Source organism: Gossypium raimondii, chromosome 13, assembly GCF_025698545.1.
Source record: "Gossypium raimondii isolate GPD5lz chromosome 13, ASM2569854v1, whole genome shotgun sequence".
NCBI lineage: Eukaryota > Viridiplantae > Streptophyta > Magnoliopsida > Malvales > Malvaceae > Gossypium > Gossypium raimondii.
In genome coordinates this window covers 1,779,325-1,797,916 of record NC_068577.1, presented here as the reverse complement: position 1 = coordinate 1,797,916, position 18,592 = coordinate 1,779,325, and the positions used below count along the sequence as shown (strand labels likewise).

The 18,592-nt window shown below is 31.0% G+C and overlaps 2 protein-coding genes across 2 annotated transcripts; one reads left to right on the top strand and one right to left on the bottom strand.

The window, feature by feature from the left end:
* Positions 1 to 658: 658 nt before the first annotated feature.
* On the bottom strand, positions 659 to 2,689 carry LOC105781245 (ABC transporter G family member 6). The gene has a single exon (XM_012605785.2). The coding sequence runs from the start codon at positions 2,687 to 2,689 to the stop codon at positions 659 to 661; it is 2,031 nt and encodes a 676-aa protein (XP_012461239.1).
* Positions 2,690 to 13,641: 10,952 nt separating this feature from the next.
* On the top strand, positions 13,642 to 16,346 carry LOC105783686 (probable receptor-like protein kinase At5g59700). The gene has a single exon (XM_052625900.1). It carries the CDS (start codon positions 13,781 to 13,783, stop codon positions 16,205 to 16,207), a length of 2,427 nt encoding a protein of 808 aa, XP_052481860.1. The 5' UTR covers positions 13,642 to 13,780; the 3' UTR covers positions 16,208 to 16,346.
* The last annotated feature ends 2,246 nt before the right edge of the window (positions 16,347 to 18,592 follow it).

Genomic DNA, 18,592 nt, shown 5'->3' with positions numbered 1-18,592 from the left:
TGCTAACGTGACATTCAAAAACTAAAAGATGTGAAAATTAAATGGAGGGCTAAAATAAATTTATTTTTTTGTAAAGTTGGGAGGCCAATTAAATTTTATGCTTGTAAAAAATGATAAAAGTGATATACTTGGGAGCAATGCTTTTTAAATCGGACCGATGGTCGAACAAATTAGGACACTAGTTTGCTAGTCCGATTACAAAGATATAACTTAAAAAAGAATTATTTTTTTAAAAAAAATTCCAGTTCAACTGTCGATTCAACCGATTTTTTAATTGATTCATACCGATTCTCAATCTAATCAGTTTAAAGTTATTTTCAAGACAGATCTCCCAAAACAATGCATGAGATTTAGCTAATATATACGTATTGATTTCATGTTAAAACATGAAAGTCTATTTTCAACATTTTTTTCCTGACTAATAATTCTTAATATAGATTTGGATGGATGGTGCAATACGTTTAGCTTATTTTTTGTCTCACATTACAATATTGCTACAATATTTAATTTCACTACTGTTTTTATATTAATCGCAACTAAACGCACTATCTATCTAAACCCACAATTAATTTCGAATTTGATGGACTTATCTCTATAAAAAGACGAAATTGAAGTAAAAAAAAGAACACAAATTAAAGCAAATTTATTTTATTAATTTTTATGTTCTCTTGTTTTTGCTTCCAAATAACAAAGAGAAATAAAACAAAATCCTGAAAAAGAATCCCCATACCAAGGTAATGAACAAGCAATCCCATTTGCTCAAATCTGTAATCCCTTGGTTTCTCAAAATATCAACTCCCCTTGAAAAGCATGTCGAGCTTGTAATCTTTGTCCCTAATACATCGCTAAACGACTGCAACAATCTCACTTTCATGGCATTTGGAATTGTTACGAGTGGCGTGTCGTCGAATAACTGAATTCCTCTCATGAAACACTCTGTCGAATTATTGAATTCGTTATGTAGAACCGCTTCATAAGGATACTTGATAACGGATAAATAGTGAAACCAAATCCAATAGGCCGGGATTCGGTCCCGATTGATAAAAAAGCCGCTAAAGAGCAAGAAACACGCTAAAACAGCGACGACAATCGGGTAACCTAACATCAAATGTGGGATAATACCGGATAGAAATGTGACGAGTGAACTTCCGGACCAAAACGAAGCGAATATGATCAATAAATAATATAAGAACCCTGAAAATCCGCCGTTGAGGCCTATTGCCCAAAACGTTATCGTCGTGAAAGCAAATGATAGGATGATTAGTCCCGGTAAAACCACCAAAGCATTTGATATCACGTAAGATGATCTTTTGTAAGAATTGTAAGCTGTCTCTCTCATGAAAATGTACCTTTCGTGGAGAAGAACCGGGAGAGTGTCGGTACAAGCATAAAACGTCGTTGACATTGTGAATGCGAAAAACCCTAATCTTTCTTGTATCCCTTTTGGTGAATTATCTAGTTGCCAAAACATGGTCGCTAAAATGAACCCCGTCACTAAAACCGCCACTAATCGAGTAACGAACAACTCTGGCAACCTCCTCGAATTTAAGATCGATCTGTTCGATAAAACAAGTATTTCTTTCCAGAAAGAGTTTGCAAATCTAGGGACCATGGCTGTTGAAGTAGAAACAAGTTTGCCTTTAGAAATACTGACGCTAATTGCTTCTTTTAGCGACGAACAAAGATGGACCAGCTCGGAGTTTTTGCTCTGCCATTTCTTGTTGAATTCGATCAAACTTTTTGTTCCTTCAGGAGATCCTTCGAGTTCCCAAATTAAGTCGAGAGTGAACTCGGTTTTATTTTCCTTCTCGGGTATGGGGTACCCGAATTCGGAGAAATATAGCGACAGATTCGTCGGTAAACCGGTATAAACAGTTTGGCCATTAGACAAAATTATCAATCTGTCAAGTAAACCAAGAATTCTATAACTTGGCTGATGAATTGACATTATAACAATGCTTCCACTTTGAGCAATCCTTTGCAATGCCTTCACTATCATGAAAGCACTTGTGGAATCAAGCCCTGATGTAGGCTCATCTAAGAACAAAATAATGGGGTCATGAATTATATCGACTCCGATCGACACACGGCGTCGTTCTCCGCCGGAAACACCTCGATGGCCTTCGTCACCAATAACAGTTTCAGTGGCATTTCTTAACCCTAATTGATCAATCAAAGCTTGAACTCGAGTTCTCTTCTTGGATTTAGACATGGTTCGAGGAAGCCGAAACTCGGCGGCGAACATTAAGGTTTCCTCGACGGTGAGCATTGGGAAAAGCAAATCGTGTTGCATAACGTAAGCCGAAATCGATTTCAACACCCGAGATTCAACAACTTCGTCGTTTAAAGTGATGTTACCTTTCAAACTGCCTTTAGATATTCTATTAGCTAAAGCGTCGATGAGTGTTGATTTCCCTGACCCACTTGCTCCGAGCACCGCAAGTATCTCGCCGTCTCTAGCCACCCCAGAGATACCATTAAGCAACGTCTTTGTTCTACCGCCGCCGGTCAACAGCGGCATCTTGCGGCCGACCTTTACACTGTAAGTAAGATGGTTGAAAGAAAGAAGAAATGGCATTGACGGCAGCTTTGTGACATCAACGCTGGTTTCACAGACCGGAGTTCCGTCGCCTGTGGCGGCGTCCAGTACATGACCACCTCCATTGTTTTCAGCTATAATACGAGACATTTTTGTTTTTTGTTTTTGCGTGATGAATCTCTGCAAATTTGGTTATTATATTATAGAACTTGGGAATTCACGTGAAAATGTTAATTATTAGGTAATTATATTATTATTATTATTATCATTAATTAATTTTATTATTAGGGTTTTCATTGGGTAGTGTAACGGATTAAGAGAAAACTGAAAAGGTAACTTAAATAAGATTTATAAATATATATATATATTTTTTAAAATGAATTAAATTTAAAATATTTAAAAATAATTATAAATAATATTTAGTTCTGTAAATACTCTTTGGCTGAACCAAATAATCTGATCTGAGATCTACGAAGTCTCTTTTTTCTTAGGAGGGAAGGTGGACGTGGGCGATCATTCTGACCAATGGGTGCATAACACGAGGCACGTGGTATTTTTGGTTAAAATTTACTATAAGTCCTTAATACTTTGTAAATTTAGAATTTAGTTTTTCTACTTTTATTTTCCTCTGCGTTGTAATGAATCTGAATTTGACAAAAGAGTTTTATCCGTGTTAACAATTAGACTTGAACTTTTAAATCTGAAAAAGTAGAAAATGTAAAATCCTTTAAATGAAAATATAATGACTAAATTCTAAATATACAAAAATATAAGGACTAAGATTGATATTTTTACTGGTTTGTTTGTTTAGTGCGGGAGGGATGGCTAAAGTTAATTTGAAGAATCATTACCTTCACCATTAATGGTTAAATTAAGTGTAATCTAAAATGGATCAAATTGACAAAAATAAATATTAAATTATATAAAATTGCGTCCGTGATTCTGTGAATCAATTAATTGAGTTTATTTTAAAAATCATTGAAAACAGTGATTTCTTTGTTGTCATTTATACAAACAAAATATTACGATAATCCTTTCGATATATACGTAGAAAGCTGTGTAATAAATAATGCAAGCAGGGTTAAAATGTATTGTTAGTCCCTGTACTTTGATAAAATTTAAAATAAAAGGATTGATTTTTAATTTTTAAAGTATAAGGACTAAATTGTTAATTTTATACAAATACAAGGATTAGCAATATATTTTAGCTTTTTATTATCACATTGATGTTATGATTCGAATGAAATATAAAAAACATATGGATATATGTTATATGTATATTAGTACTTAATTCATGTAAAATTCAATAAATTTTAAGTTGGGATTATTACTATTTTAAGGTAAAAATATCATGGAGGCTTTTATATTAAAAGTCGGATTGTATTTTGTCTCATTTACTTAAAAAATTAGACAAATTTGTCATTGTATGTTAGATCAAAGAACAGATTGGTCATTCTGTTAAAAATTTCACCCATTTTTACTGTTAAAAATTGGTCCTTATACGTTCTCATTATAGGTTATATGATCGTATCTGTTCTTTTGACACAATGCCTAAAACTATCCATAGCTCCTCCTCAACCCTTGAACAGGAGGATAATGCGCTTCAGCGCACTCGAACCCTTGTTCTCTTGAGTTGACAATAATATTCATGCCAATTAAACTAAGTTGAATTTAAAAATGGGAAGTAAAGAAAGTATGGGAAACATTAATTATAATTTTATTTAAATGAACTTTTCGTGGCTTGTTATTATTATTATTTTGTTCTTGGACGAGTACATTTAGGCTTTAGCAATTTTATATGCAAGCATATTGGCTTCTCTTGTGATGAATTATATCATGATTCTAGTTGGATTCAATGAGAGCATTTTGCCTTTCAACCATCAACAATAATCTCATTACTATCCCTACAAACAATCACGACACTAGCATATGTCTTAGTACCTTTTGCCATTGAAGCATCATAATTGATCTTAAAGAAGTTTGGAGGTCACCTTTTCCAAATAATCGGTAATATGATCATGTGACCGATCTTACAGGTACGTCGTGATTTCAGAGAAAAGGAGGAAAGCTTCTTATCATGTTGAAATAGGATCCTTATCAATGTTATTAATGACGAAATTATTTTTCGTTTTCCAGATAACCTGGCAAAAGAAAAAAAACGGTATAAGTGTTTTCGAGCTAAAGGAGCCAAAGTTCGAAAAGGAGGAAACAATACCTTCCAACCAAACTTAAAAATTTTTGAAGTCATTCCTTATTGTTTATAGTTGAGACTACAAGCCTCCCACACTACACTTGCAAATGGACAAAAGAACAAGACATGTTCAATGGTTTTGTTTCCATTACACCACCTCGAGCACCTTGAGTCTTTATGCCTTGTTCTTTTTGGCCATGTCTCCCACACTACACTTGCAAATGGACAAAATAACAAGACATGTTCAACGGTTTTGTTTCCATTACACCACCTCGAGCACCTTGAGTCTTTATGCCTTGCTCTTTTTGGCCATGTTGTCTTTGGTAGCTAGTGCATCATGACACGTGTGCCTAATGAAAAATTTAACTTTAGGTGTTGTTTAGAGTTTGTTGGAGCATTGAACGATGCAAAGTTTTGTCACACTTAATGTTGCAACATGAGTTTCAACCGAAAATAACTATCAATATATATCTTGATAGATATTTTTGTAACTCGAAATAAGCAGCAAATGTAAGGACAATTTTGAACTTCACAATGACTCTTCTATTCAAGAGACGAATAATCTAGCCAGCAAGACAAAGTTTTAAAAGGCTTAGCACATTACTTAAATCAACGATAATCTCCTGACTACTCAAAGGCCATTTAAAGTTTAAATTTTAAGTTGATAGGATGAGGTTATCCAAGCCAAATTCTACATATGCACTGCCTATATAAAGGCTATTGAATGGCTTGCTTAAGCATGCGTTTAGAGAGCGCTTTATTGAGTTTACTTTGGGAACATTTGTAGGGTAGATCCATCTTTCATATTATCAGCTATATTGGAGAGTTATTTCACTTCTATGTGAGGACAATTAGGGATTAGTGAGTACAGACAATTGTACATTGTAAGTGTTGCAGGCCATTTTGCCCGGGGCCCAATTAAACTCAAAATAAAAGCCCAAATTACAGTCCATAAAGTCCAATACAACACAACCCGAACAAATAGCCCAATAACCCGATACCCAAAAACTTACCTAAAACAGACCTAACCCAGCAGAACCGGCCCACATGCCAAACCCGAATAGGCCCAATAGCCTAACCCTAGCCAAAAACCCAAAACAAAAAACCTCGCAGAAAACAGAGGAGCCCTAGGCGCCGCTCCTAGGGTCTTCTGACCTTTGGTCTTCCGCTCACCTGCTCTGCCAGCAACCACCGCCAACTGCCACGGTCACCTCCATCCACGTGCGTTGATCCCTGCAAACAAATCAAGGCGAGCGAGACAGGCATAGGCATAGACTAGGGATTTCATGTAAATCGGCTATAAAAGCCGAAACTAAGAACATGTAAGGTGTTCCGATTTTGAGCAAAAAAATATATATATTTTGAAGAAATAAAAAAACAGCAAAGGTGATTTTCTTAGTTTCTTTTCAGTTTCGATTCGTTTCTGTTCATTTCTTTTCTTTATTGCAAATATAAAATATAACTTAAGAAAAAAGAACGTACCTGAATGCCGTGTTTGGGGTCGTCGCCGGAGTCCTTCGGGTTACCAAAAATGGACGGGGATGGTGACTTTTGGGGTTTTTTCTCTCGGCTTTAGGGATAGGAAAGCCCAATCCATGAATGGCCTTTGAAACGGGACTCAAAAGTTGACCTTTCGCCTTCTAACAGCTGCCTACGGCGGCGCCGGCGCCGATCGGTGTGGTGGCTTACGGTCGGGCCCCTTGGCCGGAAAGGGGAGGGGTGGGGAGTATTTTGAAGTTTTTGTTTAAGACAGAGAAGAATGAAAAAAAAAACAAACTTAAATAGACACCTTAAACGTCGTCGTTTAGGACTGGCTTCAATAGTCCCAAAACGGTGCCGTTTTGACACGGATCAGGCCGACCCGACCCGACCCAATGAAGGTCCGCGTGTTTTCATACCTGAGGGTCTATTTTCGGTTTCGGTCCTTCTGTGTTTATTTTATTTTAAATTTACTACCTTTTGTTCAGATTTATTTTCTTTCAATTTTAGCCCCGAACTTTTGTTTATTTTTCGATTTCATCCCTAACCCTTCGGCGTACTGGACAACAGACACGTGTCCTGATAAGGGTTTTATTACTCGTTTGGTCCCTGACATTTAAGCGCATGTCCATTTTAGTCTTTCTTGTTTGTTTTATTGTGATTTTTACCTTGTAATTTCATTTTGCTCTTGATTTCGTCCTATGTTTTGTTTATTTATTAATTTAATCCTTCTTTCGTTATGGCTTTTATTATTATTAAACTAAATATTATTATTATTATTATTGTTATCTTTGTTATTACTATTTTTGTTAGTGTTTACTCATCCATATCTTTTGACTTTTTAGTTTTGTTATATATACATACATTTTTCTTATACCCGTGTACCTATATATATATCCTATACTTTATAATTTGTATATATACACATATGTCCATATATATTTCTCTTATATATATATATATATATATATATATATATATATATATATATATATATATATATCTTCTTTTATCCTTTTATAGGTACATACATACATATACGTATATACTTATACAAGCTTTTATATTTTAATAACATTAAAACATATATATATATACATATATGTTTTCATATTTTATAATTTTAAATATTTTCTTTATATGCGTGTGAATATTTTTTTATATATTTTATAATTTTTGATCTATTTGCTTCTTTGTTATTATTTGTTTTACTTAATGTTCATTTATTTATTTATTTATTTTTATATATGTTCATTCTTTAAAATGTTTTAGTTTTTTTATTTGTTTGTATATACATGATTGATTTAATTTTTAATTTAATTTATTTTGTTTATTTCGTTCTTTACACATATTATTTTATGCACAATGTCATATTTGCTATTCCATTATGCATATTAATACCATACTTCAAAAAAAAAAAACAAAATTTTATAAATAAGGCAATGTTTTGCGTTTGGAAATTCGAGAAAACATGCCCTAAGGTGCTGGGTGTCGATTTTCCTCGTTCAACCAAATGGCTTAATATCCTTCTTAAAAATTTCAAAATAGGGCAATGTTTTGCGTTTGGAAATTCGAGAAAACATGCCTTAAGGTGTTGGGTGTCGATTTTTCTCGTTCAACCAAATGGCTTAATATCCTTCTTAAAAATTTCAAAATAAGGCAATGTTTTGAGTTTGGAAATTCGAGGAACGTGCCCTAAGGTGCTGGGTTTCGATTTCTCGTTTAACCAAATTGCCAAATATCCTATTGAATTTAAATCCATGCCATTCGAGTTTTTTTTAAGGATCGTATTTTACATTTCTTTAAAGTTTTCAATCTTCGACACTAAGACATTAAATAATCAACTAGGTACCAATTTTGGGCGTATCGAGGGTGCTAATCCTTCCTCGTGCGTAACCGACTCCCGAACCCGTTTTTCTGAATTTCGTGGACCAAAATTGTTGTTTTAATAAAATCAAATTGTTTATTAAAAATAACCACTTTTCAAGGTGACTCGATCACACCTTATCAAAAAGGATTGGTGACGACTCCCGTTTTTGTTTTCATTTTTCAAAATCCAAGTCGACCCCGTTTTTCATCCAAAAAATGGTGTCAACAGTAATACTACTTTTATCCTTATGTTTTTTTGGTAGTTAGGGTTTTAATCATTGAGTGTATTATGAAAATCATTTAATAGATTCATTCTATGAGCAAAGTTTTGGAAAGATAAGATTATTATTTTAACTAGGTTTAATGATAAATTTGGTTACCAACGTCTACATGTTTTGTTAAAATGACCCTAAATATTGTATTTTGAGCTTTTTTACCATTAATTTTTGTTCTTTTTTTCAAATTACTTTTTTAATAGATTTGATAAAAAATACCATTTTAATGAGATGTAATTTATTAATTAGGTAACCCAATAAGATAATTACATCGAAAAATAATAAATAAATAAATCATACATGAAATTAAAAAAATAACTTTTAATCTAAAGAAAATAAACATAATTATCTAATAAATTAAAGGTTTCAAAATGAATGCATACAAACATTATTTCTGACATTTATTTTTTTAATGATTTTTTTCTATAAAATATTTAAAAAAAATTAGAGGTAAAAATCTTAAAATTATAGTATTGAAGTTTTAAAACCGTTGATGAGGTATAAGCTCTATGCTTGAAAGGAGTAATGAGGGAGTGGACACTCCTTTAAGCATTACAATGTAAGCAGTAAACAAACAGAAGACACAAGAGTTGTTTATGCAGTTCGGTTTCCCTAAGTCTGCGGTATGTCTGCGAAGCCTAACTCAATGAGAAATATTCACTATATTCAACACTTACAACAAGTGATACTAATCTATCGCACACTCATGACAATTTCCTCACTTTTGTACTATGAAGCCTTGAAGAATGACACTCTCTCATCACTAAATTCACCTCTATGAATTCAACAGATAAAACCATAATACAAAAGGTTTTACTATTAATATGCACTCATAAAATAAAATTCCTCACTTGAATAGATTAAATGCTCAATTCTCTCTATATAACAACCTATACAAGTCTTTCAATTATATAAAATATTTCAAGACATGATAACATAAGAATATCTATATCAATCCCTATAAAACAACCGAATATAATATACTAATAAAGATCAAAGTAAATATGGACTCTTGGTAGCTAAGGATATACAGTGTTGCAATCCAATCCAATATTCATGATCTAAGGGATTAGATAAGGTTCTCCGATCCTCCAAATGTGTTTCTCAAGTGATATGATCTTCGTTAATGGGTTAGATATCCTCCACATAATTAACACATCCCATAAACATGGTTTATGGGATTGATATATGCGATACAGTTATACAATTATGGGTCAAAATTTGATATTAGTTCCTATACTCTGTATAAATTGAGGATGTAATCCCTATACTATGATTTGGCCAAATTTTGTCCTGTGATTTTTAAATTATTCATTTTTAGTCTTTACACTTTTTAAATTTTAATCCTAAACCAAATTGAATCAATTAATCCATTAGGTCAAATTACATTCTTGGTCCTCTTAAATTGTGGATTTAATCCATGTTATCTAATTTGATCATTTTTAGCACATATACTTTTCAAAATTTCAAACTTCAATTCGATAAATGATAGCTATTAAATCTATAAACTAAAATAATGTAGCTTTATGAGTATTATGTGAAAATAACAAGTTAACATGAAATTATACATGTGATAATTTGTTTGTTTGCATAAAAATTGAAAATAGAATAATTTAACTTAATAAGATTAACAATTATCGTTTGATCAAAATTGCAATTTTAAAATTGAAAAGTATTTATTTGATAAACTGAATTTTATAAGCAGAAAATTTATATTATAAAACTATTTTATATATTAGTAAAAATAAGCACTCTATATAATTATTTTGTTTGATAATAGTAAATTTTGAATTTTAAAATTAATTATTTCATAATTTTAATATTATTAATATGGTATTATTTATTTTAGTTTTGGATAAAATTAAAGTTAATAATTTGAAAATTTTATTTTAATAAGATAGAAATAATTTATTTTATAAACAAGATTTTGAAAATAAAATCAATTTAATATTTTCAACATTAATATCTACTTATTATATTCAACACTTTCATTTTTGAAAATTTTATACTAAGTAAAAAGTTAATATAATTATAAAAGCAATTACAAAAATAAATATTAAAAATTTTCAATATATAATGAAACACAGCTAAAAATAATCAAATTAAAATATTTATACTATTAATAAAACTCTTGACTGAGTTGGTGTCACTGGTTAACCGAGTACCAACTCAGCTAGGAAATGACTAATATACCCATTTATTAAATGACTACTATTATTATTTTGATGACCTTTTAGTCTTTTCATACTTTTATATACTCTCGCCAAATAAGTTATTTTTCAACAGACATTTGTGTTCTGAATTTGTAATTTTTACATGCATACAAGTGCAGTAAAATTTCTAGTATTTATAATATTATTTAAGTTATTGGCTGAGTTAATGTCATTAGTTAACCGGACATAACTCGATTAGAAAAATTATGAAAATATCCTCCCTTCATTAAAATAATTTGTGTTTAAATTTTGTTTTTTATAATTCTATAAATGCATCATAAGATTGTTGTACTGTTCAATTTGTTTGGGTATTAAAAAGAAGCCGCAGAGGATGTTTTCTTTTTGCCGTCATTAGCGCCGTTTGATTTAGAAAACGCGTTTTTCACATCATTTCGATAGCGACAAGAAATAAAAACAGCATCAATGGGATGTTTCATTAAAAATTATATATGAATATACTAATAAATAAAATAAATAAATAAAATTATCCTCTTTATTAAAATAAATATTTTAGTTCATCTTTACATTTATTTTTATTTTCTGACAGCGATAATTTTATTTTTAAATTTAGGTAAACTATTAAAATATTTATTTTATTTACCTCACATTATATTTTAGTCACTAAATTGTTATTTATCATTAACGATTGTAACGATAAATTGATGTGACACGTTAAATTATTATTTTAAATAAAATTTTAAGTTAAATTATACAATTGGTCATAATATTTTTTCGCTTTGAGTAATTTAAATCTTTTCTTTATTTTTATTATCTTCGCTTCTCCTTTGTTTTCTTCTCTTCTTCATCTCTTTTAACTTAGTTTTTCTATGTTTTCCATTTGTTAAAACTAGTCCTTATACTTTTATTTTTTGAACAATTTAATTTTTTCTTTTATCTCTTTTTTTCTTTTTTTCTTCCCTTTAGTTTTAACAAAGAGAAAATATAGAAAAAACTACATTAAAAGAGATGGAGAAGGGAAGGAAACAGAGGAAGAAACATAAGAGAATGAAAAAGAAAAGAACATAAAAGCAAAAAAATTAAATTGCTCAAAACAAAAAAATATGAGGACCAATTGTGTAAAAATATGTTATGTCAGCTTATTGTTACGCCGTTAACGATAATTAATGGCTCAGTGACTAAAATGTTACAACACGTTAACGTAAGTAACTAAAACGTAATATTTCAAACATAAGTGACTAATATGTAACCTGAGCTAAATAAAAGTGACTATTTTAATAAATTACCCATAAAATTTTAAAATATACAAAACAGAAAAAAAAACGTGTTTTACAAGGGAAAAAGAAAATATGTTTTCAAAACTGTAACTGGCAAATTTGGTTTTTATTGTATTTTCAAAATAAAATTATGAAACGTAATTATTAACCAAAAAGACAAAATACTTAAAATAATAAAATTAAAATTGTGGGTCCAAGTTGTAATCAAACCATGAATTTTTCGTTCAAACATGTACCTTTATTCGTTAACATTATAATATTATTCTTTTGATAAAAGATAATATTATAATAGATAAAGGTATCGTTAAAGTTTTTATACTAGGAATCAAATTATATTTTACTTTCTCGATTCAGAAATTGAGAAAGTTAGTCTTTGTACATTAGTTCTTCTGTTAAAAATTCTATATATTTCTACTATTAAAAATTGGTCTTTGTATGTCAATATGATGTATACATGACACATCACGTGTCACTGTTTGGCTATTATGTTAAGCACGCTAATATTTAACAGTACAAATAGATGAAAATTTTAATAGAAATGACTAATTTGCTCTTTGATCTAATGTACAATGACTAATTTACTCATTTTAAATAGAGGGACAAAATGTAATCTGACTCCTAGTATAAGGGCCTCTATAATACTTTTAGCTATATTAATACTATACTAGTCTAGATTTATATGTAGCGGTGATTAAGGTCTTGTAACACAAGTTCGAACCTTCTCATTCCACCTCACCTTCAATATTATATAAAAATATTATTTTAATATTACTATTATTTAAATTAATAAATTAATTAAATAATTAAAATATTACAAAAAATAATTAAATTCAATTTTTTAGCTATTAATTCATCTTAGTGTTAAATGTTTTTTTACAACCACCGTATCTCTCGACTTTATAATTCACGAATACAACTCCTTTTTAGGTTCATAAATTTCGTTTCTAATAATATCGTCTTCAAAATTTGATTTCAAATTCATTCAACTTTTCATAAAATATATTTCTAATATATAAAATTTAATAATAAAAATATTATTCTATTGTAAATATAATTTAGGATTTTATAAATTAACATTTTTAATTTATTTTTGAAATATAAAATGTTAAAAGTATTGTAGAGGCCCTGTACTAGAAATTAGATTACATTTGCCCTCTACTAAAAAAATGAACAAATTAGTCCATATATATGTTAAACCAAAGAGTAAATTGATTATTTCATTAAAAAAATTATCTATTTATATGGTTAAAATTAACGTGATTGATAAAATAACTAGATAATAACACGTAGTATGCCATGTATACCTCATGCTAACGTACAAGAACCAGTTTTTAACAGTAAAAATTGATTAAATTTAAAAAGAAAATTTAATTTATTATTTGATCTAATATATAAGGACTAATTTATCTATTTTTTAAATAAAATGGGTAAAATGTAAGTTTTAAATTTTAACAAAAAGCAGACAGTATTTAACTTCGGCACGGGAGGAAGGTGAGGGACTCTGCCACCCTCCATAGCTGTCCTCCTCTCGTACTTCAATTATATCTACTTCTTATTCAAACTTTCAAATCCTTTTGACCCAGATTTTCATTCCTTTTCATTTATTTATTATATTTATTTTGCCTTTTTCTACTCAATTAATTAAACCATCAACTTTTTCTAGTCTTTTTCTCATTACCTGTTTCTTTCCTATAAGTTGTTCTGAAAGATAATTTCAAGTTTTGAACAGCTTATGAACCTCATTACTTTCGTAATGTGATATTATCTTTCTTTGTTTTTGTTCCTTTCTTCAAATTGGGTTTTTTCCCCCTTCTTTTTATCAGTCTTTTCATTGATTTTTGTTTACTGTTTTTTTTTTTAACAAGTACTTAGCTCATCAGTTTTCTTATCTACAAATCTCAGGTTAGCTTCTTTTTGTGTTATAGTTTGTTAGGTTTATATATATATATATTCCATTTTTAAGTGCAGTTTGTTCTCTCATGGAGAATCTTGGGAATTTTAGATTGGTTTTTGGGATTTCATTTCTCTATTGTTTACTTAATCTTTCACTAGGATTCAACCCTGTAGATAACTATTTGATAGATTGTGGATCCTTCAAAAATAGATCAATAGGTGTTCGAGAGTTTGTAGCTGATAATACAAATACTTCATCTCATACACTTTCAACCCCAGAGCATATTTTTGCCAATTCTAGTTCGAACTCCATCTCACTTTACTATGATTCAACACTGTATCAAACTGCTAGAATCTTCAATGGACCTTCCCATTACAGCTTTTCAATCAAAGAACAAGGGAGGCACTGGATTCGCCTTCATTTCTTTCCATTTGTATTCCAAAAGTATGATATGAGCAAGGCTAAATTCTCTGTTTCAGCTCAAAACTTTAGCCTTACTAGAGAACCCCAATCAGGGAATGTTTCTGTTGTTAAGGAATACTGCTTAAAAATTACTTCTAATAACCTGGTTCTTAGTTTTATCCCTGATTCCAAGTCATTTGCTTTCATTAATGCCTTGGAAGTTCTTTCGATCCCTGAGAATGTCGTTCCCGAAGAAGCTAAAACAGTCGATCGGAAAGGCGATAAGAAAAGCTTGAGGGAACTTGCATTGGAGACAGTTGCAAGGGTGGATATGGGGAATTCAACAGTGCTTCCACAAAATGATACCTTATGGAGACTTTGGGTTTCAGATGATTCATATTTGATAGACAAAAATCTAGGATCATTTGTGTCAAATGTCTCAGCTGTTAATTTTACTGGAGGATTGGTGACTGAAGATGTTGCTCCAGCTTCTGTATATGGCACTGCCACTCGGTTTAACTTGGATGACCCGAACCTTAATGCGAACTTGACATGGAGCTTTGATGTTGACCCGGGGTTCGATTATGCTGTCCGCCTTCATTTTTGCGATATCGTAAGTAATTCTACTCAGCAAGGTGTCTTTCTTGAGATTTTCATCAATACACATTCAGCAGGTCATCTTGATCTTGGTTCTCAGACATCACATGTTTTAGGTGCTCCATATTTCATGGATGTCTACACAAGGGCCAGTGCAAGTCGCAAGCTTAATGTAAGCGTCGGTTCCTCGAATATAGTCAACTTCCCTAGTGTCATTCTCAATGGTTTGGAGATCATGAAAATAAATAATGATAAGGGTAGGCTTGATGTCTCTGAAGTTGTCCCCTCAAGAACTTCCAAGACAACACTAATAGTTGGTGTGGCTGTTGGATTGTTTGTTTTCGTTGTTTTGGCTGCACTTGTCTTCCTTTTCTGCCGAAGAAGAAGAAGAAGAAAGCCGGATTCAGGGGGTGGAGGACAAAATATTCCTATGACAGGAAGTGTATACTCCAATGGGACTGCCCGCTTTCCTTTCATAGAGCTCGTAGAGGCCACTGATAATTTCAGTGAAAATTTGGTTATTGGGGTTGGCGGTTTCGGTAAAGTTTATAAAGGAGTATTGAGAGATGAAACCGAAGTTGCAGTCAAGAGGGGAACTCCGCAATCGAGTCAAGGTCTCGTAGAATTCCGGACCGAGATCGAAATGTTATCTCAGTTCCGGCACCGCCATTTAGTATCTTTGATCGGTTACTGTGATGAAAACAATGAGATGATCATAATTTATGAGTACATGGAGAATGGGACACTCAAGAATCATCTATATGGCTCAAGTCATCCAGGCTTGAGTTGGAGACAGAGGCTCGAGATAAGCATTGGATCAGCCAAAGGACTTCACTATCTTCATACCGGTTCAACAAAGTCAATAATTCACCGCGATGTCAAGTCTGCTAACATACTACTCGACAAGAATTTCATGGCTAAAGTTGCTGATTTCGGTCTATCAAAGACCGGTCCAGATATTGATCGGACACATGTGAGTACGGCGGTGAAAGGAAGCTTTGGATATCTCGACCCGGAATACTTGACAACGCAAAAACTAACAGAGAAATCAGATATTTACTCCTTCGGGGTAGTTTTGCTTGAAGTCCTTTGTGGAAGGCCAGTTATCGATCCATCCCTTCCGAGAGAAAAAGTGAATTTAGTCGACTGGGCATTGAAATCTCACCGCAATGGGAGATTGGAAGACATTGTAGATCCTAGTGTTGTTGGTGAAATAAAAAAAGAGTCTTTAAACAAGTTTTGGGAGATAACTGAGAAATGTTTGGGGAAATATGGAATTTGTAGGCCTTCAATGGGAGATGTCCTATGGAACTTGGAGTCTGCACTTCAACTTCAAGGGAATGAAACAAAAACCAATCACAATGGTGAGCTTTCTTCCGAAATCAGCCATGGCGGGCACTCGGAAACAAGCTTAGAGTTCAGCCGAACCGGTAGCGTAGGCGAACTTGCTGGTGTTTCAATGACTACAGTTTTTGCTCAACTGTTGAGTGAACAAGAGCAAATGAGGGGCTGAATTTCATTTCATTCCAGTTTCTGCATAAGCTTTGTGTTATGGTTGCAAATTCTATAGTTTTTTTCTTTTCTTTTGCTCTTCTATTTACTGGGATTTTATCATATGGATTCATTATCAGCTGAAGAAGCTTTGATGCTTTTGCATTGTTCCAAAATTATTATTGTTATAATAAAAGTCGATAATGGCAAAAGAACGATCACAAATTAATAAAAAAAGAAAATTAAGACTACATAGATTTTACGTGGAAAACAAATTCACTAATGTTGAGAACCTAATGATGAGATTCAAGACACATAATTTTATCAGTTATGTCAATATTTCTATTTGAAAAATGATGTGTCAATTTTGGCATCTGGGTTTTGCATATGTCTGGCCATTTGTAATTTAGTATAATTATATTCTTAAAACAAAATTTGTTTTTAATTTAATTATACCCATATAATTTTTATTTTGATTCAATTATCTAAATTTAGAACAATAAATATAATTGTTAGTGTACAAATAAGCAGCGGTATTAATGGTATTGTTGGGAGTATATGTAGTTTATTCTGTCTAATCTCGAAGGCTTCAAAATATGTAAGGATTGAGACAAAAATGAGACTTGAATGATGGGTCTGGTCAAAGAAAATATGTTTAATTAAAGTAGGGGTCGGGCTTGGCCTTTAACATTCAAGGCCTGAGTCTAACCTAGCATATTTTTATACTTTTGTAATATAATTTTATTTTATTTTCATATATTATATAATTTATATCACATAAAATTAAATATGTAATAATGTAATACCATGTAAACATTAAAAAATATGTTAAGATATAAAATTTTAAATTTTAATAAAAGAAAAAATAAAATAAAAATATTAAATTAAAAGTACTTTTTGTTTACAAAAAAACTAGCTAACCTAAAACGGGCTTAGATTAATCATTTACAAATATAAACGAATTTAAGTAAAATTTTGAACCTATATTTAAAGTCGACCCAAATTTAAATAAATATAGTATACTAATAATATATATAGGCCCGCCCTAATTGATCCGACTCATAAACACCTTTAATTAAAAAATAACCACAAACCTAAAAAAAATTTATATTTAATCTTGAAGAAAATTGATCTACAAATTGAAGGTCTAAGATATTTTTATACTTGTACTAAAGAGTGCTGTTGAAGTGAATTTCCAACGAAAACAAAACTTTGCTAATATATATGTATAAAAGGTATAACTAGAGTCGGGTTGGGTAAAAATATAGCACATTTAGAAAACAAACGGGGCATTGGGTAAGGTTTTTTTGGTCCTGCCCGAATATGCAAGAAAAAAACTGTTCTTCTTGTTTTTTTTTCACTATTTTACTATTATTTCACTATTATGTTGTTATTGTATAACTCTTATTTTATTGTTAATTTTATTTTAGAAGTATTTACTTGTTAAGTTACACATATCTTAGTGTTATTTAAATACACATATTTTTTAAATTTATTTTCAATTTGTTGGAAAATATTTATTTTAATATTTTTAGTATTTTGAATGTATTATGTATTTTTTAAAAATAATATAAAAAATTAATATGGTCTGGCCGGACCCGAGTTTTTGCATTTTTATTTGGGACGGGCTTGGGCAAAATTTTAGGCCCATTTTTCGTGCTGAGCCGAACCTAGCAAACGGGCCTAAAATTTTGGTTGGCCCAACCCGACCCATGAGCACCTCTAGGTATAATGAAGGTATTAATGTCTTCTTTACATATATTTGTCCATTTTTTTTCCTGAAAATATAATGACTAGAGGGTCCGCTTTTCATTGAGATTGAAAAATACTTTTAAAAAGTATTATGAAAAAATGCATTTAAAAAATTTGATGGTGTTTACTATTATTATCTATAAGTGCTTTTAGGAAGATAAATTGTCTATTTTAGACTAGGCTTGTTCACGTGCCCAAGTCCGAAAGCACACTTGAAATTTGAAAGAGTTTGGGTAAAAATATTAGGCTTGGAAAATGGGTTTGGGCAAAAAAATTAGGTCTATTTAAAATATGAAACGAGCTCAAGGTTAAAAGATTCGAGGCTCAAGCTCGACTCATATTTTAAGTTTGTAATATTTTATATTATTTAATTTATAACATATAAAAATTAAACTTGTAGTAGTTTATAATAATATAATGTAAACATTTTAAAAAATTTAAATTGGTTATATTTAAAACTTTCGTAAATAAAAAAGCATATAAAATTATTAAACATTAACTTAAAAATAATATAAATATGTTTTTATTTAAAAAAATAATATGGGCCCGTCTAAAATGGGTTGGAGTTAATTATTTACAAATATTAGTAGGTTTGGGTAAAATTCTAGGATCGAATGGGGTTTGGACAAGAATGAAGTGTGTTGATATCATGTTT

What these genes read in the sequence shown, in the direction of transcription:
- LOC105781245 (XM_012605785.2), bottom strand. Translation starts at nt 2,689, where the DNA reads ATGTCTCGTATTATAGCTGAAAACAATGGAGGTGGTCATGTACTGGAC.
- LOC105783686 (XM_052625900.1), top strand. Translation starts at nt 13,781, where the DNA reads ATGGAGAATCTTGGGAATTTTAGATTGGTTTTTGGGATTTCATTTCTC.